The sequence below is a fragment of the Cornus florida genome, unplaced genomic scaffold (genome assembly GCF_030987335.1).
Source record: "Cornus florida cultivar Cherokee Brave unplaced genomic scaffold, ASM3098733v1 CherokeeBrave_3.0.0_Hap2_Chr03, whole genome shotgun sequence".
NCBI lineage: Eukaryota > Viridiplantae > Streptophyta > Magnoliopsida > Cornales > Cornaceae > Cornus > Cornus florida.
In genome coordinates, this window is record NW_026775573.1 from 81317417 (window position 1) to 81333062 (window position 15646).

General features: G+C 36.8%; 1 protein-coding gene across 1 annotated transcript; it reads right to left on the reverse strand.

Annotated features, from left to right (window-relative positions):
* Window positions 1–8021: 8021 nt before the first annotated feature.
* Window positions 8022–15148, reverse strand: LOC132301761 (uncharacterized). The gene is made up of 4 exons (XM_059798989.1): window positions 15049–15148; window positions 14823–14989; window positions 9165–9386; window positions 8022–8864 (listed from the first exon to the last, which is right to left on the reverse strand). Exons 1-4 carry the CDS (start codon window positions 15146–15148, stop codon window positions 8022–8024), a joined length of 1332 nt encoding a protein of 443 aa, XP_059654972.1.
* Window positions 15149–15646: the final 498 nt, after the last annotated feature.

Sequence of the window (15646 nt, forward strand, 5' to 3'; positions counted from 1 at the left end):
AAGAAGGCAAATGTGGATACACCTCCATCTACTCATGCATCACAATAACATAAATCATACTACTAACATGGTAGTAAACAAAATTGCATAAGACAACATGATGCAACAACGAACCCAATGCACATCGTGTCTTCGAGTGTCTAAGAAAAGAAAGGACAATTCCTAGTCATAAACTGTTTCCAAAACCAATGCGATAACAACCTATCTCAAAGTAAACGTGAGCCCTTACCACAACGGTAAGACTCTAACAATCCATTTCCGAATCTAGAGGTGACACTACAAGTGACACTAACAATGCAGTGCTCTCACTATTCGTAACATCAATCAATCGACTTGATCCCAAAAGCGTTATCATGTAAGAACTCCTCAAGGAAAATGGCAACTACAGCCATACTAATAACAACCAAATCAATCACTATGACTGATCTCCAAAACAACCATCATCATCATCGATCAAAAGGACAACGCTTATCAAAACAAAACCAACATTGATTCCATCCGAACTATACTTGTAGCTCGCCAGTATGGTAGCATGATAGTGCCATGCACCCGCCCACAAATGTACCCGCCCACAAAAAATGCAAGTTCTAGAGGAATCATCCTGAACAATCAAGGATCCTAAGAGGTCCATAACCTTATCATGGCTCAAAACCAACAAACCCATCACTATGACAATGCTAAATGACTCATCTCACAAGAGCCTAAACAAAAGGTGACCATCCACCTACCTCAAAACCAATGCTAGGTCGACAACAACCTACACCACCACGAGACTGTGACTACAATCACCATCCACCCTAACTCGTGCCTCAATGACAAAACCTGTGTCATGCCCAATATGTAACATAGTATTGCATATGCAATTATAATCTAGCACACATCACATGTCATGCTCTTTACATTAGAATTAAAACAATGCTAAACAAACGGCATACAACATGTAGCACGTAAACACATAAACATGTTATCAACCAAACATGTTATCATAAAGCATATAAACACATAGAGCATGGCAACAAAAGCATGAGATGCACCTAAAACCCGTCGTCCTAAGGTTTTCAAACCTAGGAGCTCTGATACCACTTGTGACGGCCTAAGTTTTTCAACCTGGTGCATCAGTGATGAACCGAAAGATGACCCAATAACGGATCTGAAATGCGGAACCAAAAGACAAACAATGGTCTCTAGAGATACAACATGACTCTAAGACACCATTGTGACCCTCAACGAGGTCACGGGACCCAAAGGAATCAAATGCGGAAACAACATTTCAAAAATGGACAAGAATGCACCTAGGGGCAAAATTGTCATTTCTAGATTAAAAGTGGGTGTCACTGAGCACACCATTGGGAAGACAATGAAAAATTAATGAATTTAGACTTAAGAATCACTTGATTCGGAGTCCGGATGAAGAAGATATGGCTAACAGAAGAAGAAGGGGCAAAACGGTCAAAAAGGGGACAACCAAGAACATCTAACCGGTTAGGAGACCTTCCTAACCGGTTAGGAAGCCAAAAATCTTGACCAAAGCACTGCCAATGCACATGTAACCGGTTACGAAGCCCCCTCTAACCGTTTACATGTGAAGGAGGCAGAATGGGTAGCCCAAAAACCTGGTAGCAGTGGTTTTTCCAGAAAAAATGGAAATTTGAGGGCCTAGATGACATTTTCTGGAAAAACACAAAGAAGAAACCCCCCTCAAAATTGAGTTTTCTAAATGACTATCAAGAAAAATTAAAAAATACTCATAGTGAAATGCCCAAAATGCCCTCCCAAGAAAATTGGTCCAGAGGGTCCAAAAAGCTGCTAAATTTAAAAACTGGGAGCTAAACTTCGGAAGCGACTTCCAATGCCAAGACGACGTTTCCTGGAAAAAAACGAAAAAGAAACCCCCCCTAAAATCATGTTTTCTATTCAACCATGTGAAGAATGGAATTTATTTCACAAAGAAAATTCCCAAAATACCCTTAGGTCAGATCATGCAACAAAAGTGTAAAATGAGTCCGTTAGAGGCTCAAAACACAAACGATGAGGTTTTTCTCGAAAATGACTATGCACGCGAATGTAACTTACCTATTTAGACGCGTTACAATGGTCCATGGCTTAAAAATATATCCGATGCAAAATCCAACCCCTCATTGGGCAAAAAAGCAAAAATGGAACTTGGAACGAAAAGTCGGAATTCAAAATTATGAAATGGTTCCAAAATGCCGTTTGGCCCTTGGTCACACTTCATACAAGATGAATGAATGCTAATGGAAGAATCAAGATGGAATTCGCACACCCAATGCAAACATGGTAAAGCAAAAACTCAATATTTTTCAATACTTTCATAATATTCCATGAAGTCAAAAATTACATAGGATACAAATTACATGTCATTGGCCTCCTGCCTCATCTCATACATGTCAAATACATCGTAAAGAGTGTACTCATGTACACATTACATATAAGGAATCAAATGTACACATGTTGACATATAAGACTACAATTGGCATTCCAAGCCAACCTTCACAAAAATGGAAGTCTCCAAGTCCACAAACCATCCAAGCATAATGAAGACCTCAACTTTGATTCTTGTACCTGAAATATGCCCCAGTATCGTAGGGGTGAGTAACATAAAGCTACTCATAGGAAATGAGCATGCATCGACCTACGTTTTACAAGTTTACATGATTTAATTATTATGGTTCATTCCACCTAACGTCTATGTCAAAGGTGAGACTCAAGGAGCATCCTAGCTACCTAAGATCATTTCTTGTATCAATCACCTCATTCATGCAATTTTAGCAACATAGGGTCATGCTTACACAAAGCAACAACATAGGAGCATGCTTATACAAAGCAACAACATAGGAGCATGCTTACACATAGCAACAACATATAGATTCTCAAGGTTATCAACTTGAAGTCTAAAATGCAACATCAACTAAATATAACAATTTAGCATAATTAGAATATCTAATACCACACATCATGACATAGATTCTTTAGGTTATCAACTAGAAATCTAAAAGTGTGCAATCAACTAAATATAGCAATTTAGTATGGATGTACTTAACAACATCAAAATCGCCAATAGCCAAAACCACAAGTTAACAAGGTAAACATGATTGTCAACTTGGAATTGAATGCGAAAACAAATAGTGGAAGACTTGGACATCACGTCTCGGATTTCCGCCGAGAACAAAATGGTTGTTCCGGGCACTAACCCGCAGGGAAAACCACCCTAAGTGCGCACTATCTCAATTGGGGAGAACTCAGACCTCCCACACTAAAGCCGAAATTTAGCCATATCACATGTAAGAACAATGTCCCAAGACTCCAAAATAAATCAAATAAGTTCATAACTTATACACATTATTACTACATAGTAACAAATTAGCAATATGACTCTCAATTATGCATAATAAGCTTTTCATATCCATAATGTTATGAAATCACAAGCCAACAGTACATTCATATTAGAAACATACTCTCATGAATATAAATTTAACAACAATGCCCTTTAATGCATATAACATAATCAAGTGAATACATCACAAGTCTAAATCCATGCTCTTAAATTAGAAACAATTTCTAAAACATGATTAGATCCATGGATAAACAAGATAGAATTTAATTACATCATAATAATTAAACTCTTTAGATTTCAAATCATTTCCAAATGGCTTCTATTTAATATATGTTAATAGACATATCATGGTCATTACATATATTCACACACAAGCTTAATTATGCCTATGAAACCACCAAAATAGATTTTAATAAATCCCTTAATTAAAGTCTCTAGATTTCCAAACTCAACCAAATGCTCTCAAATTAAAGCATGTTAACAAACATGCCAAGACTTAATTTAGAAGTATAATACAACTCAATTCCATACAAGGTATGGCCATGAACTTAAATCTTTCATAAAAGATAAATATTAATTAAAAAGAACAATTCTTATTTAATTAATCCAAATTTAATATATGTTAACCAACATGTTAAAACTTGATTTTCTACCATGCCACAATTCAAATCAAAGTTATATATCATCATGAATTTTAAATCTTACACAAAGAATTAAAAATTTTTAACCTTCTAGATTTGATACAAGGCACATATATAAGTTGTATAATCATGTTAAACATTCAATACAACACACATAAAAGCCTAAAACATTCCCTACGTCCATTTGAGATGAAATCTCAAATCCCTACCAAAATAAATCGGCTCCGAATCCGACGAAACTCCTAGGTTTTATCGGGGACAACAGCACGAACATGAATCCCAAGGAAGCCCCATCAAAAACACAACTTGACTACAAACCCAAACTCAAGAAATGGCCAAAACGAGATTCCAATTGGCTGGAATCGAAGGCCTCGCCGAGGGGAACAATAAACACAAAGGCATCACCACTTTTTAATGAAGGGAAGAAGTCCAAAAGAGGAGAGAGAAGATGGCAGCCATGGGTGGAGCTTGGATCGGCCATGAGAGAGGAGAGAGAGAAAAAAATCTGATTTTTCACTTAAAGGCCCCCTATTTATAGAAAAACTCAAAAAGTGCACCGAACGGGCCCCGCCGGGTTCGGAAAAGTAAAATCTAAGTAGACGCGCTCAAATGGAAAAACTCTATGAATGAAAAATATTCCAAATGAGAAAATATGAATAAAGGAAGAAACGGCGTCAAAAACTGAGTCCCGACCACAGAGTTATGCCTAAAACAAGTTTGGCGCAAACTGGGGCCAAAAACCCTAAAACTGGAAAACATCGTCCAGGAGGAAATTGTAAGAGTCCACGACTCGACGAAATGTGAAAATGAATCCCATACGAGGATCCAGGCTCAAAACAAGGCATTGAGCAATAACTTTCATTAATTGCACAATGGCCCCTCCAAAAAGTGAAAACTGCGAAACTGCCCCAGAATGAAAATATCTTCCAGAAAATATTTTCTTAGATACCCCTGAAATAAAATATCTTCAAAAGATATTTATGAAAAACACCCCAAAAAAAGAAAAAGCTTCCAAAGAACTTTGCACTTATGCCCCTATGGGCACCGAGAGCAACTAGAGTACTTTCTCACGAAAGTAAAGATACGTATCTCATAGAAATCATTGAGAATGAAGATACATGATGTCAGAATTTGAACACAAGAAGTGTGGTTACGCAGACAGAATGATAAACGAGGAAAGGACAAAATAGGGAAAAAGACAAAATAGGGAAAAGACAAAGAGTGAATAGTGTCGAAAAATGAAAAGTACGGAATTGACTCGGTCCTTAAAGGAAGTTGTTAATCCACAGAAAAGAGTCTTAGAAATCACTCCAGAGCACTCGAGACGACACTAATCGACAAGAAACCAAACTCAGAAGGGAAAAGACAATGGAAAAAATTTATCCGAAAAATCCGGGTCATTACAAACCCAAATGCAAAGGAATAGCTTGAAGCTATCCTTATTTTAGTCCATTTCTCCTCCTTTTTGATATTGAAGGTTAAAAGGTGAGTACGACTAACAATATAAGTTTAGAAGGAAGGAGGAACAACCCTAAGAAGAGCTCGAAGGGTTGAGAATCGCTGAGGTAGAAGAGGTTTGGTCATGATGTCTACAAGTTGATCTTCAGTAGGCAAAAAAGTAATATCAATCAGACCTTTTTGAACTTTATCTCTAAGAAATCGATACCTGATGTTAATGTGTTTGCTATTCCAATGCAGTGTGGGATTCTTACTAATAGCAATAGCACTTTGATTATCATAGAAAAGCTTGGGAGGTCCTGAGAATTGAATGCCAAGATCTGAGAGAGTAGTCTTCATCCAAAGTAATTGCGAACCAACTTATGAGGCAGCTATATACTCAACTTCAAAGGTTGAAAGAGAGACAGTGTCCTGCTTTTTACTCAGCCACAAGACCATATTTGAACCCAGAGTGTAGCAACAACCAGAGGTACTTTTTTTGTTAGGTAAAGATCCACCCTAATCAGTATCTGAGAAGGCTACAATAGACATTAAGGGTGAGTAAATGTAGAATAGACTATATAAGATGGTGCCCTTGACATCTCTGAGGATTCTTTTGGTAGCTTGAAGATGAGAAACCTTTGGATTACTTTGAAATCTGGCCACTAACCCCACTAAATACATTATACCAGGCCTTGAAGCAGTAAGATACAACAAACTACCAATGATTAACCTGTAAAGAGTTGAAGGAACAGCTACAGTGGTGCACTCCAGTGAGAGTTTGGTATTAGGACATAGTGGTGTTGAGACAGCCTTACAATCATCCATTTTAAACTTTTAAAGTAGTTCCGAGGCATACTTTTGCTGAAAGATGAAGATTCCAAAGGATATTTGTGTAATTTGCAGGCCTAGAAAGTATCTGAGAGTCCCCAAGAGTGACATTTCAAACCTTGTCTTCATGAGATTAACAAATTCTGAAGCTAATGAGGTTTCCGGGCCATAAAACATGATATCATCAGCATAGATTTGCAGAATTAGAAGCTGTTCTTGATGAGTTTTTACATAAAGAGTATTATCAACCTTGCCTCTGTGAAATCCTTGATCAACTAAGAACTGATGCAGCTTTTCATACCAGGCTCTGGGGGCTTGTTTAAGACCATATAAAGCCTTACTTAGTTTAAACACATGAGAAGGATACTTTGAATCTTTAAAACCTTCAGGCTGTTCTAGGTAAACTTCTTCATTTAAATCTCTATTTAGGAAGGCTGACTTAACATCCATTTGATATACCTTGACTTGTTTGTGACAAACAAAAGATAAAAGCATTTTAATGGATTCCATTCTAGCAAATAGAGCAAAAGTTTCATCATAATCAATTCTAACTTGCTGAGCATAACCTTTACACACCAATTTTGCCTTATTTCTTATTACTGATCCCTTCTCATTTATCTTGTTTTTGTAAATCCACTTTGAACCTATCACATTCTTGTCTTCAGGTCTGGGAACGAGTGTCCATATATCATTCTTATGAATTTGATCAAGTTCCTCTTGCATTGCAGCTAACCAGTCTTTACTTTTCTGAGCTTCAAAATAGGACTTTGGTTCAATGGATGATAACATAGCAAAGTGACTGTATTCTTCACCATCTTCAGCATTTAAATCATTTAGCTTCCTTTTGTTTCTTATTTGAACCCCAGCTTGAGATGAGCCAATGATGTTCTTAGCTTGAACCTACTTTTGCAGCACTGGATAGGTGATTTCTCTTGGGTTTTCTTGTTTAGGAACTGAGGTATTGGCTTTATTTGAACCAGATGTGTTGTTACTGTCTTCAATAAGTGTTGATTGAGGATTTTTATCAAATTTCACATTGATTGACTCAACTACCTTCGAAGACCTGAGATTGTAGCATCTATAAGCCTTGCTTTTTGTAGAATATCCCAAGAATATGCCTTCATCAGCCTTTGAATCAAAATTTCCCAAACTGTCAGTGTGGTTTAGTACATAACACTTGCTGTCGAACACCTTGAAGTAGTGAACAGTTGTAGGTCTTCCATACCACAATTCATAAGGTGTTTTGGTTGAATTAGGTCTGAGAAGAACCCTATTTATAATGTGCACAGCCGTACTCATAGCTTCAGCACAAAAATCCTTTGCTAGACCTTTTTTTAGAAGCATTATTCTACCCATTTCCTGAACTGTCCTGTTCTTCCTATCTACAAACCCGTTTTGTTAAGAAGTAGCAATAGCTGAGAACTCTTTCTTGATACCTTTGTCATCACAGTAGTGCTCAAACTCCTTCATGATGAATTCTAAGCCGAAGTCAGACCTAAGTCTCTTCATAGTGCTACTTCTTTCATTTTTAACAAGATTTACAAACTTAATGAAGTGTGTAATGGCCTCAGATTTTTTTTTTCAAGAAGTAATTAAACCCACACCATCCTACTAAAATCATCAATAAGAAGTATGAAATACTTACTTCCACCAACACTGGTGGTTCTAGTAGGGCCACAAAGATCCATATGTATCAAGTCAAGAGCTTTTGGAGAGTTGGTTTCCTTGGAGGGAAATGAGACTTTGGTTTGTTTTCCTTACTGACAAGCTCTGCAGAGATGATCTTCTTTGAAGTTAATATCGGGCAGACCTTTGACAACTTTTAGTTTGAGGAGTTTAGACAAATTTCTTGAGTGCAGATGTCCTAATCTTTTGTGCCATAGCTTAGCTTTATCACAAGTTGTCAGATTGCATTGAGTATTCTGAGTTTCTTCACTAACAGTATAAACCTTTCCTGAGGATCTATATGCCGAGAAGAGGACTTGTTTGGATTTGAGATCAACCACACTGCACTTCTTTTTATTGAAACATACTTCTTTTCCATTATCACACAGTTGGCTAACACTGAGAAGATTGTGTTTGAGCCCTTCAACAAGTAGAACTTCATGAATCTCAGGTAATTCTTCAGACTTATTTACAGTTCCAATACCAATGATTTTTGCCTTTTGATTGTCTCTGAAGATAACATTTATCCTGTCAAACTGCTTCAAAGAAGCAAATTTGGATTCATCACCCGTCATGTGTCTAAAGTAGCCACTATCAATATACCATTTGTCCTGAGTGTTACAAGCACTAAAAGCTACATACACTAGAAGGCTCGCAGAGTTTAATTTCTTCGGAATCCACATCATTTTAGTCTTTAACAATGATCCTTTCTCCTTGACCTTCTGTGCTGAAGCTAAGTCTGACTTCTTGACATACATTCTAGTTATCTTGTAGTTCCTTATAGCTGTGGTAATAAACTCTCTCTTATTGAAGCTTAGAGCACTGCAGGTGTTATTAAGTAACTCAACCTTGAACCTCCGATGCTTTATGATAGGAAACCTTGCATACACTTCACCAGTTGTGGCTTTGACAAATACAGAGTGAGTTTGATTGACCTTTGTTGTTGAATCACACACATAGCCAATTCTAATATTCCCAATTTTCTTTGTGGATTGTTTCTAGATTTTAGCCATCTTTAGGGATCTTTCTTCGAGAATGAGAGACAGTTCTTCTTTACACTTCTTGGTAGACCACTGAGTGTTGACTTGAGATTTCAATAGGCTTTGATAGATAAGAAAAACTGAACACAACATTGACAGTTTAAGTTTAAAGTGTTTAGTGAGAATTTGTTTGGACTTTAACAATTCAAAGCTGAGCCTTTTTATCTGAGCCTTCTGTTGATCACACTTCACTACAAGCCTTTCACACTCTTCAAGAATTTCCTCAATCTTAGTGTCACTATCTTCTTCAACTTGAACTGGAGTTTGTGGTGCTTTAAGAATTGCCATAAAGAGACATTCATCTTGTGTCTCCTCAGGTTTTTCTTCTTCAGGAGTTGCATTCCAGTCTGAGATGAGTGTTTTTCTACCGAACCTTCCTTTGTAGTTTCCTCCCTTATTCTTCTTCTGGCTTTGCCCCTTTGAGTTCGGACAATTAGATACAACGTGACCAGATTTACCACAACCATAACAGGTTACATTTTGTAGCTAATTCTTCTTTTTAAACCTAACTTTTTGAATTTCTTGGCAAGGTAGGCTACCTCATAATGACCCTGGTTTTTAGGCTAGCGTGTCCTATGATGAACCAAAGATTGACCCGATAACGGATCCGATATGCGGAAGCGAAAACAGAAAATAAGACTCTAAGAAGTCAAAGTGACCTTCCATGAGGTCGTGGAACTCAACAAGAACTAATGCGGAAGCAAAAGATCGAAAATATGACAAATAAGCCCCCGGGGCAAAATAGTCATTTCTAAAAACTATAGATTCGGGTGCCACCGAGCACACCGCTGGAAAGCTAACGAAAAACTAATCAAGATGGACTCAAGAATCGTATGATTCGGAGTCCGGACGAAAGAGAAACGGCATTACGATGAAAAATAAACACTTAAAGCTTTAAGGGAAAACTGGTAATTATTCAGAAATATCCAGGTATAACCGAGCACACCGTTGGATAGATGACGAAAAATTAGTCAAGTTCAAAAAAAAAAATTCACTTGAATCAGAGTCCGGACGAAGGAGAAAAGCCCAAAAGAAGAATTAACGTTGCGGCGGCCCGACGAGGGGCGATGACAGCCCCATGTGCATGCCCATGTGCACGCCCATGCACGCCACGCTCGCGCTGGGTGCACCATGGCTGGCAGCAGCCCATAAAGCTGCTGTGTGGTTTTTTTTTTCAGAAAAATCCAGAACAGAGGCTGAATTTGGAGGCCTAGATGAATTTTTTTGCAAAAACCCCCTACAAAATTGAGTTTTCTACGTGACTCGTGAGAGAATTCAAAAAAAACTCACTGCAAAATGGCCAAAATGCTCTCCCAAGAAATCTGGTCAAAAGAGCTAAAAAGTTGCTAAAATGAAACTGAAAGTTGAAACTTCACGAGGGATTTCCGGTATCAAGATGATGTTTTTTGGAAAAACACGAAAAAGAAACCCCCACCCCCCCTCCCCCCAAAATCACGTTTTCTAATCAACCATGTCTAAAGAAGAAAATAAAACTGATGTGAAAGGTCTAGAATACCCCTAGATCAGATTATGCAACAAAACCTCAAAATGAGTCCATAGGAAGCTCAAAACACAAACGAAAGGGTTTTTCATGGAAACAATCATGCACGCAGATGTAACTAGTGATTTTGAGCGAGCGGGAATGCTCCGCGACTCCCGGAAATGGCCGAGTCAAAATCCGACCCCCCAACGGCCAAAAAGGCAAAAATGAACTTGAAATGGGAAAAATAAAAACCAAAATTAGGAAATGGTTTCAAATGACCATTTAGCCCTTGGCCACACTTCATGCAAGATAAATGAGACCTAGTGGAGGTGCCGGAACACACTTTACACCACCCGATTTGAAAATGAACCCTTAAAGGGTCAGTTTCCACTATTTAGCCCAAAAATGCAATATGTGAACTAATATGCAAAAATGAAAAGTAAATGGTGTTTGGCCCTTGGCCACACATCACATATGGCAAATGAATACTAAAGGATGAATTACATACACAATGTACACACTGGTGCGAAAATGACATATCAAAACCCTAATTTTCATACTTTTCTCATTAAAGGCAAAATTCTACATTTTTTCCTAATACATGGATTACAAATGAAGTTTGGCCCTTGGCCACATATTATACACATAGAATGAATACCAAAAAGTGTACTTAAGCACATAATACAAGTTTTATCAAAATAAACAAAAGTAAACATGATATGCTAATATGTGCATATTTAATGTCATCAAAAATACTTTAAGACTTCTAGCCTGTCTAAGAGAGTTGTGTATCCCATAACAAAGCTTCTTTACTTGTAAAACACCCAGTAACTTCGGGGTGAATAAACAAGACTAACAAGTTTATTCGTAGGGGATGAGCATGCATGACGCGATTTCTTTAAGATTTTTAGGACTAATATGAATCATTTCAAAAAGGATCATGCCACTTAACATCTATGTCAAGGATTAGACTCAGGGATCATCCTAAGCTACCATGGAGTAATAGTAACAAGAATCATGATATATATACATATATGAAACAAGTCCAGATTGGGATAATCCAAAAACACGGTGAGAAGGATACTTAAAATCACGAATGAGGTATAATATCTATACAAACAACAAGATGGATACATTCAAATGAACACGACAAGAATAACGCATGGAATCAAGAACAAGGCATAATGTTTATGCAAGTAAACAAGATTGGGATATTCCAATTAACACGACGTGAAGTATACTTGAAATCAAGGACAAAGCATATAATCTATGCGATTAAATAAGGACGAAACATTTCATATAACACGAAAAGAGGTTATACCTGAAATCAAAAACAAGGCATAATATCTATGCAATCTAACATGATTGGAACATTCTAAGTAACACGATAAGGAAAATACATGAATCCAAGAACAAGGCATAATATCTATGCAGTTTAGCAAGATTGGATCATTTCACATACACAACAAGTTTAAATCTTCAAGGAATAGCAACTTGAAATTTAAAGAGTGAAATAAACCAATGTGGAAACTCGGATATCGCTCGGATTAAAACTGTACTCTTGAGATCACTTTAGGGCTACTAACCCATGGGTACCTTTCCCCTAGTGCGTACTATAGTGTAGGAGGACAATCCCCCGTACTAGAACCAAGTCCTAGCCATGACAATTCTTGATTGATATCCCAAGTTCCAAAATCAACAAGTTGTGCAAGTCAAGATTGTATCAAAATACAAGAAATGCATTAACCACATATCATGCACAACCAAGATTTTGGAACACACAAGTCATGCCCTAAGTTCATCAACTATCATGGCATGTAAAATGTCAAGAAATTATAGTGTGCAACTATATAGCCAACAACTAAGATACATAACACATGGAGTTCATTGTAAGTAAATGTACCACAAGTATTAGATACATGATTTAATTACTTTCTAAGCAACACATGTAATTAAACCATTCCAAGACAAATGTGCATGTTTGTTAAGTACATTAATGAGATCAAGATACAAGTGTTCACGATGCTTGACAAAAGAATAAAGTCCATGGAATTCAAGTTAAATTCACAAGTCTAACAAGAATTCACTAACAAGGCATGATTAACTTGATGGAAGCATATAAGGAAATTTAATCTACTCAAGGATTAAATTATCAAGATTTCAAGGTGAGTCAAAATGTTCTATGAACAAGTTATTTCAAGGATCATGTCAAGGCCAAGTTCATTGTCAAGTTACAAATCCATCACATACAAGATGCAACCATGTGAATTAAATTCCATACAAGGGAATTAATTAAATATAAGTTTGAAGACTTATCCGATTATTCTTGATTTGATACACGTGAAAGAACTTGCCAAGGAAATCATGAATATAAGGTTAGAAACTTAATCTAGCTCATGAAACCATTGAATGGATTTTAATTATTTCATTTAATTAAAATCTCTAGATTTTGAAACTTGTCTAAATGATTTCAAATTAATGTATGTTATTAAACATGTCAAGACTTGATTTAAGAGCATGATACAAGTACATTCTATGCAAATTACGGCCATGTGTATTAAACTTTAATACTTGAAAAATAATAATTGAAAGGTTTCAAAACCTAATAAAATATTCTAGGTTTAATATATATGAAACTACATGCCATGCACATCAAGAATTTCATGTCAGAATTCCAACGGGATGAATAGTACACTTGGAGCAATTTAATTAATCTAATTAATTAAATATTACTAGATTTCAAAACTTCTCTGATTACTCTCAAATTAATCTATGTTGAAGAGCATGCTAAGGCCTAATATAATATGCTATCACATATTGATTTAAAGCTAGATAAGGCCACATGATTTAATATTTTATTCAAGATAAATATTAAATAAAATCTTCATTACTTGTCCAAATGATCTAGATTTAATATATGTCAATCTACATATCAAGGGGTAATATTCTATCATGCCACATGATTAAACAAAGCTATGGACAGCTGGGAAAATTAAATCCTTCATAAGAAAAATAAATAATAAAATCTCTAGATTTTGTGATTCAAGCATGCAATCAAGTTGTCTAAGCATCACAAGCATGTAATATAGCAAGAAAGTAAATTATAACACCCCCTACCTCAATTTGAGATGGAAGCCTCAAATCCCCACTGAAAAAAAAGTGTTCTGAATCAGCCGAAATCGAAGGGTTTTGTCGGGGACTATACGATCTACATGAATCCCCAAGAAGCCCCATGAAAATCCAAACTTGGCCTCAAACCCAAACTCAAATTTTGGTCAGAAATGAATTCTAATAAGGGGTAATGGTAGAGCACGACGAGGCAAACAACAAATGTTAAGGCCGAAGGATTTTCACTTAGGAATACAAGTGGATGAGAAGGTCAAAGGGTGGCAGCCAAGGAGCTCCTATGGCTGCCGGCCAAGGAGAGGAAGAAGATGAAGAAAATTATGATTTTCTTCTTTAAGGCACCTATTTATATTAAGTCTCAAAAAGTGCCCCGCCGGGTCCGGAAAGTGGAATTTGAACAAACGCGCTCAAATGGCAAAACTCTATGAACAAAAAAGATTCAAGATGAGAAAATATGAATAACAGAAGAAATGGGGTCAAAAATTAAGTCCCGACCAGAAAGTTATGCCCCAAACAAGTTCGGCGGCAACTGGGTCCAGAAACTCTAAAACTGGAGAAAAATGACTAGAACGGAATTCTAAGAGTACACGACTCGACGAAATGTGAAAATGAATCCCGTACGAGGATCCAGGCTCCAGACGAAGTATTTTCCAATAACTTTCGTTACTTGCACAATGACCCCTACAAAAAGGGTTAACTGCGAAACTGCCCTAGAATGAAAATATCTTCCAAAAGATATTTTCTTAGATGCCCCTGAAATAAAATATCTTCAAAAGATATTTACAAAAAACACCTTAAGAAAAGAAAATAATTTCATAGAACTATGCATCCATACCCCTATGGACACCGGGAGCAACTAGAGTACTTTCTTGCAAAAGTAAAGATACGTATTTCGAGGAAACCACTCAAGATGAAGGCACATGAATTCAAAAACTAACTCCGAGCACGAAAAGTGAGGTTGTGCCAAAAATGTGACAAATGGGGAAAAGACAGAAAAGGGAAAAAGACGAAACAGGGAAAAGGACGAAAGGCGCATAGTGTCCGAAAAGTGAAAATGCAAAAATGACTTGGTCCTCAAAGGAAGTTGTCAATTCACATGAAAAAGTCTTAAAAACCAATTCCGAGCACTCGAGATGACATTAAGCGACACGAAACAGAGTTCAGAAAAGAAAATTAAACGAAAAAAATTCATTCGTAAAATTTCAAGAAAAAGGAAAGGGAGGCAAATGACTGGGTCATTACACCTCATCTTCTTCAAGATCATCTTTAGACTTTGCTTTAGTTTCTTCAACAAATTCCTTTGCTTTAAGTGCAGCTTCTCTTCTATGTACAGCTAGAACACCAATTCTCATTTCATAGGCAGTAAGAGAGGCCTGAAGCTCATCAATCTTCACTTCAGAAAGATCTTTGTCTTCGAGAATTATCATTTAGGATTGAATATAGAAGTGAGTGACCTTAGTATCTTCTTACAAACATCAACATCCTTAATATCTTCACCAAGAGCTCTAATATTATTGATAAGGTCATTGATTCTGAACATATACTCAGCAACAGTTTCTATTTCTTCCATCTTATAGACCTCATACTGAACTTTGAATAGCTATATCTTGTTTTCCTTAATAACCTTATTTCCCTCATGAGCTGCCTGAAGAGAATCCCACATTTCCTTGGCTGTTTTATAATTTTTAACTTTGGTAAACTCTTGTTGACTCAAGGCACAGAAGAGAACATGTTTGGTCTTGCCATCATTAGCTATAGCCAATTTATCTTCAGCAGAGGGGTTATCAGGATTAAAAATCACAACACCATGTACGGTAGTATGCCAAACATCATATGACTGAAACATTAAGAAGGCTTCAATTTTAGTTTTCCAAGAATCATAGTTTGAACCTTTAAACCTTGGAGCTTTGTTGATAACTTAACCTTCATCCATTGCTGGGATCAACTGCAGGCTTGTTAGAACCTCACAATGCAGACCAAAGCTCTGATACCAATTGTTGAACTAAGAGGGGGAAGGGGGTAAATTGGTTAAAACTTTGCTTTCAAAAACTTTCTCACATACAAAGTA